The sequence below is a fragment of the Beta vulgaris genome, chromosome 2, assembly GCF_026745355.1.
Source record: "Beta vulgaris subsp. vulgaris cultivar EL10 chromosome 2, EL10.2, whole genome shotgun sequence".
Classification (NCBI taxonomy): Eukaryota; Viridiplantae; Streptophyta; class Magnoliopsida; order Caryophyllales; family Amaranthaceae; genus Beta; species Beta vulgaris.
The window spans coordinates 55,579,559-55,605,039 of NC_079203.1; the positions used below are offsets into that span (position 1 = coordinate 55,579,559).

At 32.6% G+C, this 25,481-nt stretch overlaps 2 protein-coding genes across 3 annotated transcripts; one reads left to right on the forward strand and one right to left on the reverse strand.

Moving 5' to 3' along the window:
* The first annotated feature begins 956 nt into the window (after window positions 1-956).
* Window positions 957-11,500, forward strand: LOC104903521 (auxin transporter-like protein 2). The gene is made up of 8 exons (XM_010691564.4): window positions 957-2,085; window positions 3,434-3,619; window positions 6,071-6,183; window positions 6,581-6,764; window positions 7,618-7,715; window positions 9,094-9,301; window positions 9,508-9,765; window positions 10,968-11,500. The coding sequence occupies exons 1-8, from the start codon at window positions 1,885-1,887 to the stop codon at window positions 11,190-11,192; spliced, it is 1,473 nt and encodes a 490-aa protein (XP_010689866.1). The 5' UTR covers window positions 957-1,884; the 3' UTR covers window positions 11,193-11,500.
* A 2,947-nt stretch (window positions 11,501-14,447) lies between these two features.
* On the reverse strand, window positions 14,448-17,916 carry LOC104903512 (uncharacterized). Of its 2 annotated transcripts, none has more exons than XM_010691559.4 (4): window positions 17,773-17,916; window positions 17,445-17,594; window positions 16,050-16,130; window positions 14,448-15,224 (listed from the first exon to the last, which is right to left on the reverse strand). In XM_010691559.4, exons 1-4 carry the CDS (start codon window positions 17,840-17,842, stop codon window positions 14,671-14,673), a joined length of 855 nt encoding a protein of 284 aa, XP_010689861.1. In that variant the 5' UTR covers window positions 17,843-17,916; the 3' UTR covers window positions 14,448-14,670. The 2 variants fall into 2 exon arrangements, with proteins under 2 accessions (XP_010689861.1, XP_010689857.1); XM_010691555.4 differs by having other exon boundaries at window positions 15,942-16,130.
* Window positions 17,917-25,481: the final 7,565 nt, after the last annotated feature.

Genomic DNA, 25,481 nt, shown 5'->3' on the forward strand with positions numbered 1-25,481 from the left:
AGTTTAGGTGTACACAATGTCAACAAAAAAAGATGTAAATGGGGCACATGAGGATAAGGCGAGTACCGAGCACAATATAAAATCCACATCCGCCCCCATCTTCACCAATGAGTACAATTTTCATCTCGATCCTACCCCACCATCCACAAAACCTCCACCCTATCTCCACCTAATCTAGACAAATGCTAGACGGATCTCCATCAAACCTGTCTCACTAACATCTCTAACTAAAAGTGAAGTAACCGAAACTAAAAAATTACACCTCCGTTTAAACCACTTTCACTAGTAAACTTTTTGCGAAAATGACCAAAACGCCCTCATTAAACGCGACGAGCTCCCCAGCAACTAGTACGACCCTAGTTGAGGTACAATATGAAATGGAGGAGAGGTACATAAATACAAACAGATAACCAAGGTAGTAACATTGAAGAAGATAGTATCTTCAGACTTCAATCTTGATAGTAATAAAATCAGAGAAAAAAAACACAGTAATGAAAGCAAACTGCAGCAGAAACTAACTCCATCCCTACTTATACAATAAATACTCAGCACTCCCTACTTTGTAGTAGTAGTAGTAACTACTTTAGTCCAGTAGTAGCCAGTAAGAGTGTAGGCAGTATAGTAGACTTTTTAATCTTCTCTTCCATTGGAGGCTGTCAGCCCAACTCCCACTATTTTATCTGCTCTCCTTTCACGCCGATTTTAAATAAAGACACTAATTTTATATCTTCCACCAAAAAACAACAATATTTTCAACGATATTTTTTCTAAAGATCTTGCTAAAAGCTAATAGACTGTCGGGAAGTTGGATAAGTACTAAATATATTTCTAAAAATGGTATAAATCTCGGATTGAATTCCAAAATCATGCATTAAATCGATATAATAAATGTCTAAACTTATTTGATATTTTCATTTTTAATTATCTTATCTGGCATGCCAGAATTTATAAACGCTTGTTAGCTTTTGCTTTTTTTTTTTTTTGGTAATGTTATAGGTTGCCCTTAGAGTTACATATAAGCATTAAATACATTTTTTTTAATAGAAACAGTTTAAGAATTCAAGACACATTTTCACATCAACTGAGGTAATAAATGTTTGATTTAATATTTTATTTCCATTTTAAGCCCCTTATACATAACTCTTCGTCTATGTATAATTTTCCTTTTTTCTTAATCTAAAAAAAACATACACTACCCCACTAAAAAAGAAAAAAAAAAACTCCTTAAAAACCCATGATTATTTCTCCTTCTTCTGCTGAAGCCGCTTTCTTTTTCTGAATTCTGAGAGACACTAAACTCTGAATTGAAACCCAGAAATTTCTGTAAAAAATTAGAGTGAGAAAATTCAGAATTCATAGCTCCAATTTCCCATTTCTTCTTCACCTGCCAAACACACCCTAACTTTAATTAGAGAGATAAATCTTAAATCTAAATTCTCTCTCTTCCTTTTTTTTTTCTTCTTTTTTCATAAAATCAGATAATTTGTCCACTTCGAGTTGTCTCTTTCTCACACTCTCTCTCTCCTTACTTCAATCCTAAATATACTGTTATTCGAAGTTTTTCATACCCATAAATTTCATTTGGGTTTTTTTTCATCTGGGTTTATGTCATTTTCCTTTTTCTTTCTCATTTAATCATAAACGAGAATAATTGTTGGGTAGTTGAGTTTCTAATATAAATTTCCTTGTATTTATTTTTCTACCCAGAAACATAATCTTGTTTAAAGTTTGCATCTTTTTTTAAGAGATAATTCTCGTGAGTTTGATTTTTGTCAGTTTATGTAACTGATTTTCTTCTTTTTTAGGTTACTTTTTTAAGAATTTCTGAAACAAACTTTCTTTTGTTTTAAGAAAGAAAAATTGAATTTGGAGGAGTGAGTTAAAATGACAGAGGTTGTTAAGCAAGTAGAAGCAGCATCAATGGTGAATCAAACAGATGATCATCAAATAATTGATGGAGGAGTGGAGGAGAGAGAAAATGTAGTAGGAAGAATAGAGGAAGAAAATCAGAAATCAAGCTTTAAGAACTTTCTATGGCATGGTGGCTCTGCTTATGATGCTTGGTTTAGTTGCGCTTCCAATCAGGTTTTTACTTCTTATTAGTAGTCGTTGTAACTTGTCGCTATAGGTGTCTTATTAGATCGGAACCTCACACAAGTCAACCTGGTAGCTTATAAGGTCATTTTAGGTAGCTCTCAAAGTGTGGCTATATACAAACTACCACCTCTGTGTTTTTTAGTTGCAACGACATAAAGTGTGAATAGAATATGTCTAATCGTTGTAACTTAAAAAACAGAAGTGGTATATTATTGATGGACCAAGCATTATGTGTACATGAATGGGATACTCTCGGGTGTATTATGTGCATGGTACACTCAAGATTATTTTTTGTTCATTTGCTAGGTTGAAACTCTACTTATTATGCGATTATGTTGATTTGAGGGTTTCAAATAAGCAATAAGCAAAAAAAAAAAGCCTTGAGTGTACTATGAATATGATATAATATGATACACTCGGTTATATGATAAAAATCCTGTGAGTTGATTGCATATGGAAAAATTTAAATGAATAATACGTTTCGTTATTTAAGAGTGTGTTAAGTTAGGAGGGAAATATATTTATGTGAATTAAGAAAATATATTTCAACAAAATGATTAGTTTTAGAATTTTAGAGAAAGAGAGACTAGAGGCATGAAAGTGGTTGAAGAAGTGTATTTACATTTAATTTATGAATAAGGAAAATTATTTTTGAACCTTGGGAAAACTATTTTCAGCCCGACAATATTATTCTTCTCATAGAAACCAAATTGAAATAAAAATATGAAAAGTATAGTTTATTTTACTAGAAGATACTTACATTATTGCCCTTCAAGGCCTTAAACAAAGACAATCTAAGATTCGATCTAGAAAATTACATGTATGTGAGTAATGCATACGCTACACTACGAGAATCTATAGAGTAATTATTAGTATGTTGAATTAATGGTCAAACCCGATCCATTTACATTCCTAAACTGGTTCGACTAGATTAACTACGAAGTGTTCTTTTGTGTGATCGTTCATTTCTATTTAGTATTATGTGATCGTGTACAATCCGTTTATTTTATATCCGTTTTCTAGATAGGTGCTTTAATTTTTTCCGAATTTTTTTATACTGAAGTTGGCTCAAAAAATTACATGTATGCGACTATGTGAGTAATGCATACACTACATTACGAGAATCTATAAGAGTAATTATTAGTATGTTGAATCAATGGGTCAAACCCGATCCATTTACATTCCTAAATTAGTTCGACTAGGTTAACTAAGAAGTGTTTTTTTGTGTGATCGTTCATTTCTATTTAGTATTATGTGATCGTGTACAACCCGTTTTATTTTATATCCGTTTTCTAGACAAGTGCTCTAATTTTTTCCGAATTTTTTTATATTGAAGGTGGCTCAAGTGTTATTGACATTGCCATACTCATTCTCACAAATGGGGATGGTATCAGGACTAGTACTTCAAGTGTTTTATGGGTTGTTGGGAAGTTGGACAGCTTATCTTATCAGTGTGCTCTATGTTGAGTATAGAAGCAGAAGAGAGAAAGAAGGTGCCAGCTTCAAGAACCATGTCATTCAGGTCTCTATCATATTTCCTTTCTTACCAATTTTCTGTCTCAAAATTCACATCATTAAATATGCAACTTCTAATAAAAAGAATTGGGAGTACATTTTGGTTAACTACTAAAAGAGACGGTCTAATTTTAACATAAAAGTAAACCTAATTATCAAATGGATTAAACTAGTCACGAAAAGAAATCAAACTAGTCACTATTGGGCTAAATCTGTTTTTAATATAGGGTTTGTCATTGCCTAATTTCATAGGCGGTCTCTCACAAGACTAACTCTATTGTGTATCATATTTCAATCTTCATATGCTAATTTCGAATTCTTAATGAACGAAGATCACACTTTAGCAAAAAGAAGTTGCTAATTTTAGTATCATGTGACCAATCAAAATGTTTGAAATTATTGTGAAAACCTAAGTAAAATTATAACCAATGCTTCTTATATTTTTTTCATAAAGAAATAGGCTAAATGAATAACTTGTTTTCCACTAAATAGAGATGAGAAATTAATGAGATCCCACGTCAAATGAATTTATCGAAATGGCCCCTCCTTACAAGTTTTTGTGAAGAACAGTCCTTGAATAAATCAAATAAAAGAGTGGTTGGAACATTAAAGTCATTATAATTACAAAAATTATTAAAAGAGACGGTCTAATTTTAATATAAAAGTAGACCTAGTAACTAAATGGATTAAACTAGTGACCGAAATAAATTAACCTAGTAACTATTGGGCTTCAATATTGGGCTTAGCATTGCCTAATTTTAATTTAAAAGTAGGCGGTCTCTTACAAGACAAACTATTATAATTATCCTTTCTAGATATTTTAAAGATTTTTTTTAATAAATTGTGTACCCTAAATAATAGAATTTCCCTAATAATTCTAAGTCCTCCTTTTCTTTTATTCTGTCCTTTGTTGTTATTGCTACGACTGGACCCATGATCATGGCAAATCATTAAACTAAGTTCAAGCTTTGTTGGTTAATTATACAAGTTTTGTCCAAGACAATTATGCTAAAAACATCCCGTGGATATTTCTAATGATTGTTTAATGAATAATTTTGACCATGAATTCAAGAACTAAGTAGCCGTTATTAAAAATGTAAATGTTTACAACAACCCCTCCCCTTTTAAGAAAATCGTGTCAATTAGGAGCTAAGATAATGTATATATTTAGGGTGCGGTCTCTTCACCTAAAAAATATAAATTTCAGGTCCAATAAAAACTGATTAGGTCGGATCAAGTCTGATTAGGTTTGATCATGTAGTAAATTCCAATAAGGCTAATCAAGTTTAGTCTTGTCCTTTGCCTAATGGAGGAGATTTAAATTTGTTTCGCCTCTATGTGACTTTCTAAAAGTAAGTACTATTACACTATTTGAATAAGAACTAGTTATCAGGTTCATGCTATGCCTCGGGTTAGGAAAATTTTCTTTTATTAATATTGTACTTTAAAATGTTAAAATTAAATACAATTTGGTCTAGTGATTAAAACTTTAATACATATGAACTTGAGGTCACATGATCAAATCCTATACTATGCAATTTTCTTATACATGAATCACATAAAGTAAACGTTCCTAGGAAAAGCGTCACGTGGCATTGTTCCTTATCTAGAAACGCCTTTTAATATATTTATATAGATATTTCATTTCACATGTTATTTAGATACTCTAAAAATGAATATCTCCATTTTCATGGTTAATACTTAAAATAACTTTGTCACATGTTAATTCTCTGATTAGGTGAGAATCAGACTACTTTTTGAACAAATAAGGCTAATGTTGATTAGAGAAGTTTACTCGAGTTTCAAAAGTTGTTTTAACAATGAGTGATAGTCTTATAATGCGCTCATGACTTTTGGATTATATTTCTTCTTTATGCTTACTAAAAAGTTAAAATTGAGCATACCTTTCCATTTTTTTTCTAAAATTATATTCCTTCCTTTTGTTAATTATTACTCCATGGCAACAATTTGACTTGTGTCTACATGTACCAAATAAAGCAAATCAGTTTGACCTTTCTATAATTCAGATCAACTTTGATTGATTTTTTCTTCTTCTAATGTATAAAAACAAAAATTAATATGTAAAATGTTGTTGGGTTTATGCCAATATATAATTTCAAAGTATTCAATCAAAAAATTTACCAAAAGAAAATTAAATATATCAATGATTAAAAAAATCTGCATTTAAACTTGTAAAAGTCAAAATGTTGCAACTAAAAGAAACCAAAATGAATTTTTTTAATATATACTAAAAGTTATTTTCCTAGTTACTCTAAATAACTATTATGTGTCGATGCTCGGTAGTTTAGCTGGGAAATTCTTCATATTTCTTCTCAGAACTCGAAATCGAATCACGTCTACATTATTACATTTATGTGTTTCTCGATGCTAATACTAATAAATAGGGACTTGTATTATTGCCTCTTGTTCAGATTGTAACATTTTGTGTGGTTTGCAGTGGTTTGAGGTGTTAGATGGCCTGCTAGGGCCAGTCTGGAAGGGACTTGGATTGGGTTTCAATTGCACATTCTTACTCTTTGGATCTGTGATACAACTTATAGCTTGTGCAAGGTTAGATTAGTACTGCTTTTATTTTTTTAGTAAGTACATAATTCTTATACTTCTTCCGTTCTATTTTAAATGAAACATTGACTGAAATGACACTATTTATTAATCAATTTTGAATCCAATTTATCATCATTATATAAAGAAAAACATAGTTAAGTGAGATCTTGTTAGATTCGTCTCAACGCATACTATCAAATTATAACTTTTTTAATTATATTTTTTACATGCGCACAACTAAAGAAATTAATGATTAAAGAAGCACGTTGGGTTTCGTGAAAAAACAAACGTTTCATTTAAAACAGAACGGAGGAAGTAAATTGAATTGCTATTTCATGCCAATTTTTTTAATGCAAGTTCAATTTGAGATCATAATATAATATTTTCCTGGTTTTAATTGCAGTAATATATACTACATAAATGATCATTTGGACAAAAGGACATGGACATACATATTTGGGGCATGTTGTGCCACAACAGTGTTTATACCCTCCTTTCACAATTATAGAATTTGGTCCTTCCTTGGACTTGGAATGACCACTTACACTGCTTGGTATTTGACCATTGGTGCCCTTGTTCATGGCCAGGTAATCAACTTTGTCTTTTTTTAAGGATTGAATTTTTGCTTATTGTACAATTTTTTTTCTTAAATTGACATTAATAGTCCAAATTATAATATATTTATTTCGCGTCAACAAATACACCGATCTATACATATTCGATCTCATTTGTAAAAGAAACTACATGTAAATTATAATCATACTATAGTTACATTAAAGTGTTCTCACAATCGACGTTCAAAATATACTTTTTTTTTATACACATAAGATATTTGTACAATATCCTATTCTATCATTTACAAAGATTCGACTTTTATCTAATTTTGTACGAAATGTTACTCCTTAGGTATGTAGTCACATGAATTTTGTCCCTTGCATGTTTTTTTTGTTTGAAAAAAGACAAAATATTAAAGTTAACCAATCAAGAAATGCAAAAAAAATAAAATTGAGTGCCGTACAAAACCACTGTTTTCCCAAAAGTATCATACTATCATTCATCAACATAACACCCCCCTAAATTGCGTAAGTTTTTGTCTGTTTAGGAAGATTTATCTTGGATAGTTATATATACTTCCTCCGTTTAAAAATAGTTGCAACATTTTATGTTTTCACGTCTGTTAATTCAGTATTTCAAACATTAATATCTCTAATTATCAATAAGTAAAAATTATAAAAAGTTGATATTAAAATAATATACATAATTTAACAAGATCTCATATGACTATGTTTTTCCTAAAATATAAATCATCGAAGACGATGAAAGTGCAAGATATGAATAGTAAACACTATATAAATGGTGTAACTGTTTCGAAACGAAGGAAGTATATATGTAATAAAGTGAAAATTTGAAAGTTTAATGTGCAAAAACACCTTGTTACAGAAACCAGGTGTGATCCACTCTGGTCCAAAAAAGTTGGTGCTCTATTTCACAGGAGCAACCAATATCCTCTACACTTTTGGTGGACATGCTGTTACTGTGTAAGTGCAAATCCTCTTATTTTTCACCTTTTTTTCTCTTCCATTAGATTAATTATATAAATCATGACTTTATTCTTATTAGCTTTTGTTACCCTGTTTTTAGGGATTTTGTGGTAGACAAACATTATTACTATGTTGGATACATGCATGGCTTATTACCTTTTCTTTTTCTCTTTTTTTTTTAGTCAATTTTTATTTTTTTAATATATAAACTTTTCTCATTAATTAGTCACTAATGGTTCTCATATTTCTTAAAACATGATTAGTGATTTGTTAATTAATTTAATTTCTTGATATTTGGCTAGTTCCAAATCTTTTGCTTAATGGCTTTTTACCTAACAAAAGACCAATAGGTGTGATTTGTGTGCATTAACAAATGGGTTTTTTTTATTGGCTGGTTTAGGCTAGTAAACTTCTCATGTTAGCTAGTAGTTATAGGTTTAAAGGGAACTTTTGGAAAAGTTGGCTTTTTTTTTTATTGCATGCTTTGCCTTGTTGAGGATAAAGTTTTGACTCATATTTGTTTGGATTGAGCAATGATAAAGTAAGTAATAGTAAGTGTATATTATAGGATCCAATATATGTAGGAGGCTAGGAGCCACTTAAAAAATTTTAACTCACCGTCGATTTAATTGCCACTGTAACAATTTTACGTAAAATACATAGTTTCACGTTTTTGATTGTCAGTCTTCAAAACAAACATGATTATTATAATTTGGATATGAGTTTTTTTAAAAAGTTTCTCGTACAGAATGTATTATATGATTTTTCAAAAACGAAAAAAAATAATGAAATATGTCGGACGGGCCCTTAGATAAGGGACACTTAGATCCAATAGACATGTTGAGTTTTGATATAGTACTAGTACAACCTGATATGAGGTTCCTGAGCTGTAATACAAGTACTAAGAGTAAAGAGTAAACAAGTTAGGTTTATGTAGTATTCTAAATCAATGACTATGCCCTTTTATGTTGGAGATAAGCCTTTTTTTTTCTTTTTTTATAGTAGGAAATGTTATAATGTTGATGTTTTTTTGAAAAAGATAGACTTCATGATGACAAGATACTTGTGCTTCATGCTTTGGTCCATACTCCATAAGGAATGATGGTTCTACTTACTGTCTACCATACTTGTAATAATTGACATATACTCATATTCATATATAGTATGGTACTCATATAGTCTGAAATCTCCGATCTCAGAGGTCAAGGGATCTTGTCTCACCCCTTGCAATGAGGGATCCCCAATTCCCCCCTTCTTTGCGAGGGATTTCATCTTACCTTAAAAAAAAAAAACGCATATAGTTTGAAATTATCCACTATGATTCAATTGTGGGTCCTTATTGATAAAATTCTCCTATGTTATTTATATTTACCAGGGAAATTATGCATGCTATGTGGAAACCACAGAAGTTCAAGTACATTTATTTACTTGCAACTCTTTATGTTTTCACCCTTACACTCCCATCTGCTGCTGCTGTCTACTGGGCTTTTGGTGATGAACTCCTTACTCATGCCAATGCCTTTTCTCTCCTCCCTCGTAATCGTTTCCGTGATGCCGCCGTTATCTTAATGCTCATTCACCAGGTTTAATTCTCTACTGTAATTTTGATACTTTCTCCGTTCTGAAATATAAGTGAAACACTAATCACAAAAATCTCACATAAAAAAAGAAGACGTGTTTCACTTATTTCAGAAAGGACTCTATGTTCGACAACAACTTTTTAAAATTGTGTGACACGGTTTCGAGGAATATAAATGATGATTTTTTTTTTTCCTTTTGTCATGTACAGTTTATAACATTTGGATTTGCGTGCACACCTCTGTACTTTGTGTGGGAAAAAGTGGTGGGGGTACATGACACCAAGAGTTTATGCTTAAGGGCAATAGCTAGATTACCAGTGGTAATACCAATATGGTTCTTAGCAATCATATTTCCCTTCTTTGGGCCCATTAACTCTACTGTTGGGGCCTTCTTAGTCAGCTTCACTGTTTACATTATACCAACTATGGCCCACATGCTCACTTACAGATCGGCCCAGGCCCGTAAGGTACAGTTTCTGGACCCATCTCTTATTTGCTTTCTTCTGCTTTTTTTTGCCTTTGCAAATTATTGGATTTCTGGTAATACTCTTATGAGTTTGTCTTGTAAAAGATCGCATACTTTTAAATTAAAATTAAGTAATGGTAAGTCCAATATTAAAAAGCAATTTAGCTCAATAGTGAATATGTTAATTTCTTTCGATGACTAATTTAATCTATTTAGTGAGTAGATCTACTTTTATATTAAAATTAGACCGTCTATTTGAATGATTTTTGTACTCTTATAGTGTTGTTATTAGATTTGGTTTTACTTCTACTAGATTTGCCTAACTTTAAGGCTGGATTTTTATCTTTTTTGACAAGACATATGAATGAAATAAAATTGTGGGACCTATAGAGTTTCAAGATAAAAAAAGTCAGGGAAAATAATACCCTATCTAACTTAGATTTTCTTGAAGACTCCCCTAACTAGATTTCGTCCTTTTTGACCTTCTTGCATGTGTAGTTGTCAGTCACCGATTTTTTGATAATTTTATCCAACTTATTTTGTTAGATCTGAGTTCTAACGGTTTCTTTGATATATGGAGGTGGAGTGGTACGTACAAGTTTGGAAATATTAGTCACGTAGTAGTTAGTAGTTAGCATGCAAATGTTGACAAGTTCGCCTCGCAAATATAAGAGCGAGTGACTGAGTGAGGCTAAATGGAGAACTGTTGTTCACTTAATACTTTAACTTATAATCTACACATGTTAACGAGATTTCTATCATTATAATGTATGTTAGGTTTATAATATGACGATTATAAGTATGTTAGGTTTAGTACTATAATATGTGAAGCGTCTAGAGTTTTTAATTTTGAATGAATCCATGTATATATGATTAAGAGATGTAGTTAGTTAGAATACGCGATATTCTATGATTAGTTGATCATTTGTCATCTCATATCCAATTGTTAGCCTTTTGCTTGCTCTTCCCTAACCTTGCTTTGGTGAGAGCCTTGCCATTTGTTGTTTTTATGCATGTATGTTGAGGGTGAATTGAGTTGAACTTAATGATAAAGGCGTAAGGCTCTCCTTTGTGCAAAAGAAACGGGTAAACTAATAAAGACCGGAGGGAGTACATAGATTATTACAAATAGCCTTCTTCTATATGTATGTAAAGCATAAGTTGCTAGTAACTGCAGTATCTGAACGATTTGAGAATATGCAGAATGCCGCAGAGAAACCTCCCTTCTTCCTACGAAACTGGACAGCAGTATATGTTTTCAACACTTTCATAGTTGTCTGGGTATTTATTGTGGGTTTCGGATTTGGAGGGTGGGCAAGCATGGTGAACTTCATTAGGCAAGTTAATACTTTTGGCCTTTTTGCTAAATGCTATCAGTGCAAGCCACCACCAGCACCTCCAGCCGCGCCAGCACCACCACATCACTGATCCATTAAGTATTTATACAATACTTTGATCAACAAGCAGCTCAGTAATTAGTATTGTTTCTTTTTGTATCTTATGAGTGAATACTAGTTGTAACATTGTCGTGGCGAAGCCTAGCTCTAGTTCTTGTTTGATTCAGACAATATTTAGTTGTGAAAATGCTTCAGTTGTGGTACATATACATTTGATGTTGGGTTAGTTGTGGATGTGGGAAAATTGGAAGTGCATTTGGTCCTCATGCTGTGTGTAGCATAGGACTCTTTTAAGCTATATTGGAATTTTTTTCTATCTAATGTTAATTTGCAGGACCAGATTTTGTGTTATCTGTATTAGAACTGTTCTATCAGAGGAAGCAAATAGAATATGGAGAAAAGTTTGTTCTGTTTGAATCCTGCTATGAACTGTGCACTACACTGACAGTATAAAGCAAAGCAATCCTAGTAAAACAATGGAAACATATAGAAATGAAGTAGAAAATCAGAAGATAAGATCGGAAACTTGAGCGGCCACAAGGCCGAGTCAGGAGATACTCGCCCTCAAGCGAAAGAGTGCAGATCAGGGAATCCTGGCTCGGACAGGAGATAACAAAACCGTATTGCAACCAAGCCTTGGGTAAATATATCAGCTCATTGCGTTTCGCAATGATGCTGGCAACTAGTCTTGTGAAATGGCAATCGATCTCATATGTTGAGTGCCCTCATAAAAGAATTATTGGCAGCGGCCAGCGATGTCTCATGTCTGAAGACACTTGATTATCGCAAAACAAATGAACTGTCTGCCAATGAAACAGCCAAAGAGAAGCTAGAAAATAGCAAAGCCATAACAGGCAAGTGAGGCAATAGTCCTGCCTGATACCTTGACCCGAAAAAAGCCTCAATTTTGGCCTATGATCACCTCAATTGTATTGTATAACAGTTTCTCATTAACCCAAGTCACAAATTATTCTCCTTAAACTTTGCCATAGATAACGAAAACTCTAGGTAGCTCAATTTTTATTTTCTGATAGAATCTAGCTGAAATTTAATAAGAATAGAGGATTAGCATTACCTTCATCATTGCAATCACAAAATTACCCACAAAAAACTCGTATGACAAAAATTTAGCAATATAACGAAAAAATAATTTTGCAGAAAGCGGATTCGTGCAAGCCATGTAGTACATTGAAGGAAACAATTATTTATTTTTCTTATCTATATGAGCCACGGAGCAGTACAAAGTGCAAAGAAGGAGAGGGGGGATTCGAACATGTGGCCTATCGTTCACAGCATCCTAATCTTAACCATTAGGCCAAGACATCTTTGATTATAACATAAAGTTTAATTGATATAGCAACAATGGCATAACTGTACTTGATCCTTTGTTTACGCAATCAAATACTCCCTTTGTAGTTTATCTTTTCCTCCTTTTTCTTTATTGATGTGGAAGGTGTACTGTAATAGAGTCGTTCACAATTGTGCATGACTCCATATGCATTGCCCCCAAAAAAACAGGCCATGCGTCTAATGATGTGTTGCTTTCACCCTAAAAACAGAGTTGGGCTGCCTGTTTGATGCAACACTGTAATAGTGTTGCCGCAAAGACATATGATGCCATCAACTGGTTTCAGTATCTTTTACACCAAAGTTGTGTAGGAGATTATTACTCATATATCTTAATCAACATGGAAATTGGAAAGTAGACCTTCATAAATCATAATCAACCATGTTTTGGAAATTAAGTATTAAGCTATCCCTAGGCCTCAAGTAATGTGACGAATAGTCAATGAAGATTATTATTTTTTCCATTCTAAAACATAACTAAACATATTAATGATTAAATAAGAGTATAAGACCGTGGGAAAAATGAAAATCTTTTACGAGATAAAAGTAACAGAGAGAGTATATATTGAGATTTGTGTTTGTAAAATTCTATCTAATTTAGCTGATACAGGTTCGTGATAGTTTATGAATACATAATTTTCTATCATTGTTTGTCTGCATTATTACTCTTTATACATCACTACAGAACATTTTCACATGTATATAATATCGTTAAGCACAATTCTATATATTAATTTTGTAATTAGCTTACATAATATCACATATTCACATTCCATAGCAATACATAGTTTTTGCACATCCCAAAAGTCTCATATATCAAAATATAAATAGAGTGACATTGTGATAGTGAAAGACTGAGAGTAGAGAAAGAGGGTGAGAGCAGCGCGAGAGAGTGACAATGTGATAGTGCGAGACTCAGAGAGTGAGAGTAAAGTGAAAGATGAGACGTGATTGCGATTTGTAGCTAAGGCACCTGGGTGAGGGAGGGTTTTAGTTTTACGGAAAGGATATATATTTTTTAATTTTTAAAAAAAATAAAAATATATATTTTAATTGGTGTGGGTCCATGGATAGGGTATGGATATTTGAGGAGTGGACCCTCACCCTATCTTTACCCGATAGTATCAGGATTCAGGACCCATACCCTATCCTTATCCATAGGGTCCAAAAGATTAAGATCCATAACCTAATTTAGGGGTAGGATCTGGGCGGATCTAAGTAGGGTCCTGGACCAATTGCCATGCCAAGGGAAAACAAAGAACAATGGCGTGTTGTTTCCACCTCTAGCATTAAAAAGCCCATGATCAAGTTAGATAGATCGGGCCAAAATCTTATTTGGTCCCCCCCTCCTCTTCATTACCGTAAGCTTAATTTTGATGGCTCTAAAATTAGAAATGGGAATGCTTCCTTAGGTTTTGTTATTCGTAATAATTCTGGGGAGGTTCTCCTAGATGGTGCCAAGTCTTTAGGGCCCAATATTTCCATTTCCTAAGCTGAAGCTTGGGCTCTTAGAGAAGGAGTTAAAGGAGCTATTTCTCTTCATATTTCTAATATTATTATTGAAGGAGACAACTTAGCTGTCATTAATTCTATGAAGAATTGTTGGTGTATTCTGTGGGAAATTTCTAACATTGTGATAGATGCAGGTGTGGCTACTAGGTGGTTTCAGGACTGTTAGTTCCGTCACTATTTTCGCGAAGCTAACAAGGCTGCTGACTTCATGGCTAAGAAAGCGCATGACCACCCCTCCTTACTGTGCTGGTTCCCCCCGTACTGTTTGGATTTTTCCCTCATCATCCGAAAGGATGTTTTAGGCTGGCCCCCAAATTAAGGGGTTAGCCTAAGTTTGTTCTCCTTATCAAAAAAAAAAAAAAAAAAAAAAAAAAAAACCATTGAGTGCAATATTAACCCAAAAACAAGAACACTAGTTCAAAAGAAATTATCAGAAAAGGTCTTGTGATATATATTTAGCCACATTCAGCCTTACCAAGCAGTTCAAATTAATCCAACATGTTCTTACTACTCCAAAACGAAGGACATCCTAACTAAATTTAAGATACTTTAAATACTCCTTAGCTAACATGTGCACTTTTAAATTGAAGCAAGGCCTCGCTTGCTCAAATACCTCAAAATGTATCATAGAACAAAATCCTGCAGTGAAATCAAAGCGGCTTGATGGCTAGCTTACTGAACAAAGCATTGAAGCTTGGCATCTCATCATTCATCTTAGCCACTTTAGCCATGACATCTTCGAAACTCGCCTTCTCTGCCTCAACCTTAGCTTTGAGCTTCACAATTTCAAATTCCAACTTGTTTTTCTCCATCATATGTTGCTCAGCCTTGGTCTTCAATCTCATTTTTCGAAACCTATGTTGGTTTATTTGTTTCCTTACATCTGTGAGCTCAACCAATCTTCTTCTTAATGGTACTACATTATAACCCATCATTTGTAGTTCTTCTGTTGTCTCCCACAGCCTCTTGACATCAATGCCGAAGCCATTAACTTGAACACTTTGTATTTGATCAACTGTTTCTTCGAATATTCGATCCCACGCATTGATCAAGCTTCGTTTTGCTGCCTCTGAATAAGCTCTTAAGGGCCAGAAATGTGGACTCTGAGGTATGTTCTTCAGAAGACGAGATACTATGATCTGTGAGTGTGATGCAGATAGGTTTGGAACAGATTTCTCGTCTCTTTCTGTCTTGATTGGTTGCTCTGTTCAAGCATAGTAATCAGATTATTGCAAATAGACAACATGTAACTAATGAACAAAAGTGCACGCTAGTATCAAGTGACACAAGAAACATATTTTTTTTTTTTAAAATGAACATTAATTCATTGATTCAAAGTCATACGACATCTACAAGAGAAATCAAAACTAATCAAATACATATCAAATTGAAATAAACACAATTCTAATATGAACCACGATCGTTGCATGAAGAACTATCAAGTGACTAGTTAAGTTGCATATTTCAATAGCATTTTTTGTAATTTTGTGATAAATGACGCATATGTTACATATTCTACAAAAAAAGGGATATATATATATATATATATATATATATATATATATATATATAATTCATAGAAAACTAGTTACTCACTGAACTTTTCTCACAATGCCATTATGAATATCACAATTGCACATTTGAAGTTTCCCATAGGTTAGCAAAATTCTACATTTTTATGTGATTGACTTAGTAATAAGTTATATATTTCATATATGTTCTTGTTAGTCAAACAACATTTCAAATTCCAATTTCCTAGGACATATAATTTCCAATGTCTTTCTATAGGAACTAAATGACCACTCTGGTGTTAATGTCATCTAGCTTAATTGGTTAGGTCTTGTGGCCAGTACGTGGTACCTAAAACCTAGGATTGAATCCCGTCTATATCAGTGTGCTTAGTCGCTCATTTACCACTTACCTGTAGCAAAGCAGCTTCGTTCAAGGGGTTGGGAGGAATAGCTAGATCCTTCAAAATTACAAGGAATTGTCCCTGTCAATGCTGATAAAACTGTGAATTTAGTTTTACCATTTTCAGGAATCCCATTTTCATGTGTTGTCTCTTTGGAGCTCTCTTTCTCTTTTGCTTTTTCTGCTGCTCCATTATCAGCTGCTCATAAACCAATTACTCCAAGTAAGTTAAATAAACTTTAAGAAGTTTGAAGAATTTTAAGGAAAATATTGTTTATGTAAGTATAAAGATTCTCTTATCAAATATTGAAAGTATCAAACAGCTCGGCTTTTCAACAATAATCTTGTTAATTAAACCTTAAAAGCTAAAGTCAACCAAATGCATAATCCAAACCCATCCATTAATTATCGCCTCATCGGGTGGGTGTGTCAAGTTAATAAGGACCGGGAAATTACATAATATTCCCTCTGGTCTTTATTAGTTTACCCGTTTCTTTTGCACAGAGTTTTAGGAGACATGATGTTATTGGACATAAAAAGAAAGAGATACAATTATTTTATATTTAAGTTGAATGTATGTGTGATGGAAACTAAGTGGTCCCATTCCAAATAGAAACAAAAGAAATAGGTAAACTAATAAAGAACATCTCAAAAAGAAATATGGATAAACTAATAAAGACCGGAGGGAGTATAAGCTAACATACATCACCAACAATTAGTACGATAATTTTGTACTCCTAAAAGGAAAGTGTTGCACTGAAAAAGAAAAAGAAAATGTATGTTGAAGTATGTAGGAACGGTGAAATGGTGTCAATATAGATGCATGACATTGGCATCAATAAGGTGCTAGTCACATTAATTAGTGTCGAGCATAATACTCAGCTTCACTACTCAAGTCTTATCGAGTACTCCCTCCCCATTTTTTTATTACTCCTACCAAGTACCAAATCAACGTTTACAAGATCAAACTTTTAAATCATCTTCATCAATTTTGATTTGTTAACTATTACTCTATGTGTTATTAGATTCATTTACAAAATATAAACCTTTTAAATCTCTTTATAATACGTAATTCAAGAAATTGAAGATTTTAAAAAGTTAACAAATTGACCTTTGATTACAAATTTTAACGTAAAAACATCGTGGTTAGACTTACTTACATTAACAATTTTAGGACGTAAGTTACACATAATTCTAATACTTCATATCACCTGTGTGTTTTTGTGTTTTTAGTTGACTCGTTTTTCTTAGATACACGTGTCAATACGCTATTTTAAATCTTTATATCACTAATTATCAATAAGCAAAATTACAAAAAGTATTAGAATATACATTAACATGAATCCAACCAGATCCCACGTGACTATATTTTCCCTTACTAATCACAAAAAATAGTCAAAGTTACATAGGTTTAGAAGTTCAGATGTCAATAGTATCAACAGTCAAAACGAGTCCTAAAAAAAAACGGAGCAAGAAGAATACTACCGACTATGTGTATGATGAATGAACTCACCAAAGATCGGACGAAATTGAAAAGAAGAAGATGAAGACGGTGCCGATTTATTGTGGCCAGATGACCGCCTTTGATATCGGAAGTTATTGTGTCGTTGACGTTCGGAGCTTCGGTTATTGAAGTCCCCAGAAAATGTGAATCTCTCATTTCCTGTTAAGTATTCATCATTATCAAAAAAAAAAACATCATATACTTCATGTCTTCATATTAGTGAAAATAAGGGTTTCAAAACTATATAATTATAACTTATAAAGTGTGTAAAGAGATGAAAGAATAACCAAAGAATTATGTAGGAATTTAGGATTGAAAGTAAGAAATGTTGGATTACCTGGTGAATATGAAGGTGTTGGAGAGTTTGAGAAAGAGAAAACGGGCGGGAAAACCTTGGAGTCGCTCATGGTCACCTACTAAAAACCTTCTCATGAAACGTCGGAGAATTACTAATGACTTGACTTCGATTCAAGTAGTATATACTCGACTCCTAGTCAAAAAGGTTAAAATAGTACTATTATCTTTACTTTTTCTTTTTGAGTGAATTAGTAATATCTTTACTTAATGTTTAAGAATCTTATTTTATCTTTTTATGTTTTGTTTGTGTATTTTCCCTCATTTTTATTTTGAATAATGTTATATGCAGTCCTTAGGGTTAGATATAAGCATTAAATACATTTTCTAAAATGGTACTCTCTCCGTCTCATAATATAAGTCCTGATTCTGTTTTTACACGGGAATTAAGGTAAACTAGAATCTTGTTGTATTTAAATAAAAAGATTCATTTTTATTGGGAAACACTTACATTGTTTTTTTCTTTTTAGCAAAAAATAAAAACTTAACATTAATATTGCATAGTTTAATGTGTAGAGGAGTTTAATGGGTTATGAGATTCTATTCTATCATTAATAATGGTGTATTGGAAGCTGAAATTATGAGGACTTTTTGGGAGTTAAATAATTTTCATGAGGTATTTTGGGTATAATTATTGATTGAAAATAGAAACAAGACTTATATTTTGGGACACTTTAAAAGGAAAGGAGACTTATATTATGGGACGGAGGGAGTATAAATTTTGATATTTACGATAAAATCACACGTAAGTCAATGTAATCAATGTTTTATTTTTCAAAAACTTTCCCTTCTAAGGCTCTTATTGCAGCCTTTAGGGCTGTATATAGTTTTTTCCTTTTATTTTTATTAGTTTAAGGATCGAGGTCGACCTATTAATTGTGAGGCACTCCTGTTTCTGTAAGGTTGTAATATGAGTTCGATTCTCATCCATTGTGAGAAGGATCCTTAATTTCTTTTTTATTGCAAGAGAATTTTTCTTATATAAAAAAAGTGTTTTTTATTGTTTTCTTATATTTTTAGTCTCCCATTTGTCATTTTAGTGATGGTTCATGTTAGACAATCTTAAGTCATTTTGATGCAACAATGATGTTATTGTTAACAACTTTATTTTTTGAAAAAAAAAATATCATATCATTGTAAAATTAAGTTTCTCATTTAATAAAAAAAACCAGCATTAAACCACCATAATAATTGAACCGCTCTTGGATTGATGGTGATAATAATAAAATGAAACCTTTGGGTGAAATGTAGATTTTTGCTAGTTCCGGGTGAAGGTTTATATATATATATATATATATATATATATATATATATTAAGGTTAGCTTAGTTGGTTGGAGGCCTTCCTTCCACCATTGTAACAAGGTTTTGATTCTTGCCCTTGCAAATTAGAATCCCTAAAATTCTCGTACTTATGCAAGGAATGTCATCTTAACGTTATAAAACAATCATCAAAATGAGCAAAATATACTAAAAAAAAGAGAGGAGAGTTCAATTTTAAATGAGCAAATGAACAAAAGTTAATTTTAAGTGTATTGTACACTTAATACACCCTTGTGTATGATTAATAAACTCTTTCACTATTTATTAGGTAAATTAACATTTGCAATTCAACACTTCTTTTTATATTTCATTCAATACATATTACCATCTTTATTAATATAAACAAAAATTATCAACATGAATTATACTCCTTATGTTTCAAAATACTTGACACACTTACCAGCGTATAACTTAAATTATTAATATCTATAATTTTCTAAATGTAAAAATCATAAAAAGTTAATATTGTGAAAATATATATCTAAACGCTACAATCCAACCTGAACCTTTGGATAGACTATGTGCGATCAACAACAATAGTTGCACAAAATACGGTTGTATTCGATATTGTGATGGAGAACATAACTTATAATCATTCACTTTGATGTAACTAGTTGTTGCTCCGCGCGCCTACGCGCACGGCGCCCCAAAATAGTATAATTGTGATATTTGTAATCCGTTAGCCTTAAATGGTGAAATATCTATTTAGCACGTATTCCAAACAGACACTGAGTACACACGTTGTATTAGTTGCATCAGGCAAACCAATGAAGTACGGTGTGCAAACACGATTTATTTACTCGTTAATTTCATTTGAAAAGAGAATACATAATTAAGTTTATTTGAAGTACAATCCAATAGCTAATGTAACAACTTTGATTTAAAACTTGGTGTTAACTTGTAGGTTTCTCGCGTGCCTTTGAAGTGTTGTTGAAACGGAGCTATAATTTATCCTGTAGATAGTGGGCTCCCCACTGCAGCACCCTATTTCTGGAAATTGATGCAGTTGTTGTGATGTGCATCAAGTACCTTGTTGTCATTAGTTCACAAAAAATGTTGGTAAAGGCCTAGCAAGAGGATGCAAATAGTCGAAGAATTAGATCAATGTACATTTAAATCAAGTATGAGTATGTGTGCAAAGTAAGAAAAAGTGTTAAGTGCAAGAGTGCTTACATTAGTCGATAAATTGCTAATATGTTCGGCTGGCATTTTGAAAAGCACTTCATATTGTTCATAGGCAGCAATGATCCAAGAATGTTGTATTTGTAATATTCGAATAAAGTTAAATATAATTAGTATATTGAATGTCAAGCTATATGCTAAGATACTTGATGCTTTTTCTCTATTAAAAAGAGAAGATATTTGATGCTTTCTACTATATTAGATATTATTAGTGATGTATGCGTGCGCGCACGCGTGCGAGTACGTGCGAGTGCATGTGTGATGCATACATTAAACTATCAGAATCCCAAACCTACGTTCCTACCTCTTGATCTTTATCCTTCTTCCTATATGTTGTTTCTCGATCTTTATCCTTCTTCTGATATGTGTTTTTGCGACTATAGAAGATCTTTGGAAGTGCTCCTCTCTCTTTGTCCTCCCCTCTTTCTTGGTTGTTATGTTTTTGTTTATAGCGTCAAATACAACATTATTCGCCTCTCTTTTCCTTTCCTTCCTTCTCTCTTGTCCTTTAAGATTTTTTGAATTTTTACAAATTCTCTTGTGATATTTGTAGTTTGCTATTATTGAGTAGTAAAATATTTGTTTATCACGTATTTCCAAAAGGTGGTACATACAGAAGGTGTATTAAGTGCATTAGGCAAATCAATTAATAACGATTTGCAAAAACGGTTTTTTCCTCATAACTTTCATTTGCAAAAGAAATACATAAATAAGTTTATTTATTTCAAGTGAAATTCTAATAGTTAAGTTAACAACTTTGATTCAAAACTTGTTGGTAACTTGGAGCTTTTGCGCGTGCCATTGGAGTGTTTTTAAAGCGAATCTACAATCTATTCTCGCAAGATATAGAGTATACTCCATTGCAGCACTCTGTTTATGAAAGTTAATGCTAACAGTGGGTAGTTGCACATAGAAACAAGGATGTGAACATGATGTTTTAACTGCGTGCCTACGTGCGCGCCACTCCGAAATAGCGTACTTATTCGAATTACGTTTGTTTCAATTAACAAGATGATTGTAAAGTAATTATTCCAAATGGGTACTTGTTGTTTTGAGTGCATGGGGCAAAGCACAAAAGTAAGGTGTACATCCACAATTAATTGGTGGTTGTTTGAAGTGCAATTTAAAAATTAAATGTAACAATTATAGAGAGTTCTCTAAACTGACACTTATTGCTTCGTTGTATTATTTCACATGTTTCTAAAGTGCTTTTGAATGGACCGTCAACCTACTCTCACAAAATTGATATAAGCTTCCATTGCATGATCCTATTTCTGACATCAAGGAGAAAAAAAAAGTATCACTCATAAGTTAAGTATATAGTAAGATTTGAGCGAACCTCTTGTTCTTCAACTGTCATTACAGCAATACAGTCTGGTGCAATGTTCTCAGATATTTGAATTTGCAGCCTCAAGGTAATGCTCATCATGAACTGGAGTTGGCTATCAGGAGAGCTCGTAGTACTAAGGATAGCAGTAAACTGTTTGTTATGATGTATACAGAGAGTTTGTATTCCATCTGGTTACAGAGAAATGCGAATTTTTTAGAGATTCAGATGTGAATCCTAATCAACTTGCTAGAAGTATCATTTTTAGAGTTGCAGTTAGATGTAGTGAGAAGCAAAAACAAATGTTAGTGTTGTAAACAGCTACTGTGGCTTGTATGGTGGGCATTAAGAGTAGTCTGTTACTCTAATGTTGTTGGTTGTACCCAATTTTTTTGGTTTTCAATAACAATTTTGAATTGCCAAAAAAAAAAAAAAAAAGATTTGAGCGAACCTATATAAGTAGACTATAACGAAATAGAACGTGTTTACATAGTACGACTTCATCGCACCTGAGATGCAGCATGTCCATCAAGACTCGTATCAAATAGCGTTTATGTCGTCGGTGGAAATAAAAACAGGAAGTATTACTCTAATCACAAAGCGTTCATGTTTAGCAAGAATTTAGATAATTGAAAATATAGTAATGTTCAATACTTAATTTTAAAATTTGTTAGGTGCATTTTGTCACTGCATAGTGTAATTGCGGTACTCATAATTTGTCAGATGCATTTTAGATTTCAATACTCTACGCGTACAACACCCCAAAATAGTGTAATTTCGGTATTCATAATTTATTAGGTGTAATTAGTACGATAACATTTTTTACAATTGGTTTCAAATAGGTGGTAAGCACGTAATGTGTTTAAATTGCATTAGCAAACCACGAAGAGTATGTGCTTGTACTAAAACTGGTTACTTGTCCATATAACGTTGAAAAAAATGCATGGTATTGGTTGTTTAAAGAACAATTTGAACGTAATATCTAGCAATTTCCAATAATAATAAAATGTTGAACTGGTTAACATGGAGGCTTCCATCATGTCTTTGAAGCATTTGTCAATGGAGCCTTGGCTTATTAACGTAAGATGTTTATAATTTCCCATCGTAGCACCCTATTTCTAGTATATGATGTATTTGGCGTGACTTGGATTAAAAAAATCATCATTTCAGTGAATGAAAGATGCTGGTAAATTCTTTGTGTAGAGAGTGCAAATCCACAAGGACTTAGAGACTTGAAATTTGGAAGACATTCCACTTTATAATTCACATAGTCATGATTGAGAGAAGTAGGAAAAAGTAATTCACATAAGACCAAACAAAGAACAAAGATAATTTGAAATTTAAAGACATTCCTACTTTTAAAATAAGTTGAATTCACCTAGACTATTCAGGTTCATTGTGAAAACTTAAGCAAATGTTGTTTTCTAACAAAGAAAGCATTGTACTCAACATGTACTTTAAAGGAAAAATAGTCTATTTGAAGCTTAAGATTACCAAAAACAATATTAAAAAGCAAAACCTTTCACGTGTAACTACATCGATGATATTTTCAAAATCTACAAAAGGAAAAAAATTAGACGTGTCCAACTCTACATTAAGATTACCAAAAACACTCAACATTGTATTGCTCCTCTAATCCTCTCCATTCTTCCCCTCCTTCAAATGAATACTTCAATAAAAAAAAAATCATCTAATCTGTGGTGATGAGAGGATCCTTGACAATGATGATCTCAACCTTATCCTTCAAAAGGATTCCTCTTGCGATCATATGACTGGTTCTCCCAAATCCTGTGTAATTTCAAAAAATCAAGATTGTTTGAGATGAAAGCATCAACACAAAAATATGTTTGAGTTCGAATTAGAGATTTTCAAGAAGAAAGAATCAACATTAGCTAGAATCCCTAGCCTTCTAAGCTTATGATGCAGGTATAAGCAGCAAAACAACTTTAAATCTAGCAACAGTAGATTAACTTGATCCCATTTGAATCACAATCACCTTTAGAAGATATACAAGCGAAATAGAACACCTCAAATATTTGTGTCCTTTTTTTTTTAATCATGGACTCATTATTAATTAACCAATCTAGAATTAATCAAGGTCTAACTCTTAACCAACCTAATGCAGAATCAATTGAAGAATTGTTCTAAATATCTAACTATTGATATTGGCTTACGTCCCAAGAATCATTTTATTAATCTAATACTCCCTAGTAGCATATCTTTTGCTAGTTAAGATGGACAAATAACATGATAGTTTATATAGGTACTGAAGACAACCAAATAGAGAAAGAAATATAATTGGGATAAGCATGACACTGAACAACAAAAGCTTAGAATCAAATGAGATTTTTCATTTGTTCTTCAATGACATGTTACAAACATTGAAGAAATAAGCTCTTCATTTTCTATCAATGCTTCAATGACAGGTTACAAAGATTTTGAAAGAAATGGAAGAGGGTGGTAGCGGGGAGGTTGTGGTGTTGGTTCTGATGGTGGTTTTAACATAGTGGTGGCGTGGTGGTGGTGGCGGCAAGGTGATTGTGACGGGTCTTTTCCAATTTAATAATTATTGTAGTTTTTCTAATAAGTTGTGTTTAGTTATTAAGATACAAGGTCAAAAATCTCCTCTGTGCACTTGACTCTTTATTTCTCCTTTTGTTATTCTGACCTCCTTTCTTGTTCAACCTCTAACATCTTTTATCTTCTCCATCACACTCAACCACTCTTCTTTCTACCATCTCCCTCTCTTCCCTCCCCTCCCCCACTCATAGACTAAGTGAATAGTAAGATTTCAACGATGCCATATAATTAAACTAATAAGATGAAAGAGAAAGTAATTAATAAGGCTAGATCCCCTTCTATATACTCTTATCATATTAGAGAGTCCCCTCTTACTCTCATCGTATTAGAAAGTCCCCTCTTACCCTCATATATACCCTCATTATATTAGTAAGGCTAATTCCTTCTTCAAATGAAAAAGTTTCCTTCTACATGGTCTCTCCATCCTCTTGCTTTTTTTCCCTCCTTGTCGAGGCTCCCTCCTTTCCTTTGCCCTATTTTCAATCATAAGCTAAGTAATTAGTAAGATTTCAATAAGTCCATATAATTACACTAAAATGGAAAGAAAAAGTATATAGTAAGACCGATTCCCCACTGATATCCTATTCATATGAGAATGACTTGTCCTACTAAAACTCTCCATCCTCTCGCTCTCTCCTCCTCTCACCTCTCACCTTTATCCTTTTATCACTCATAAGTAGATATTATTATTAAAGTGAGCCCATATAATTGGACTACAATGAAAGACAGTATTTAGTAAGATTAATTCTCCTATAGTACCCCTTGCAAGAGCTTGTTCACTCAAGCTAAGACGTCTAAGTTTGTCCAAACCATTTTGAAGTGCTTAGTCTCGGAACAGTACAACATTTCCCCAAATATTTCAGTAACCATCTAAAAGTAAAGTTAATAAGTCATCATGAAAAGATATAGACAAAAAGGTGTAGGAGACATAATTAAAATGTAAAAAGTTTACTCAAAAGCTACCTTAGCAACTTTAGCTTGAAGGTCAGAAGTAAGGTGGTCTTCCAAAGTTATTAATAATGGATAATGAGATGTTGCAAAAGCATGTTCTTTGATAGAATTCAAGCATTTGAGGATTGATACCGGAGCTGTTAAGGTCCTAAAAGTATAGACAAAGTTCAAAAGGTAAGCGCTAAGAAGGTTTAAAGACGTATTTACTCTGCTTCCTTTAACCACCAACACATGAAAACAAATATCACTATATCAGTATAGTTTAAAGAGGTATTTCCTCTGCTTCTATTTAACACCAAAAACACATGGAAACATTGATAGTCAAAGTTTT

Excerpts from the sequence above, each read along its gene's own strand:
- LOC104903512 (XM_010691555.4), bottom strand. The coding sequence starts at position 17,842 with ATGAGCGACTCCAAGGTTTTCCCGCCCGTTTTCTCTTTCTCAAACTCT. Across the intron at positions 17,595-17,772 it reads AACACCTTCATATTCACCAG|GAAATGAGAGATTCACATTT; the intron begins GTAATCCAACAT and ends AATACTTAACAG. Across the intron at positions 15,225-15,941 it reads ACGAAGCTGCTTTGCTACAG|AGCAACCAATCAAGACAGAA; the intron begins GTAAGTGGTAAA and ends ATGCTTGAACAG.
- LOC104903521 (XM_010691564.4), top strand. The coding sequence starts at position 1,885 with ATGACAGAGGTTGTTAAGCAAGTAGAAGCAGCATCAATGGTGAATCAA. Across the intron at positions 6,765-7,617 it reads GTGCCCTTGTTCATGGCCAG|AAACCAGGTGTGATCCACTC; the intron begins GTAATCAACTTT and ends ACCTTGTTACAG. Across the intron at positions 9,766-10,967 it reads GATCGGCCCAGGCCCGTAAG|AATGCCGCAGAGAAACCTCC; the intron begins GTACAGTTTCTG and ends GAGAATATGCAG.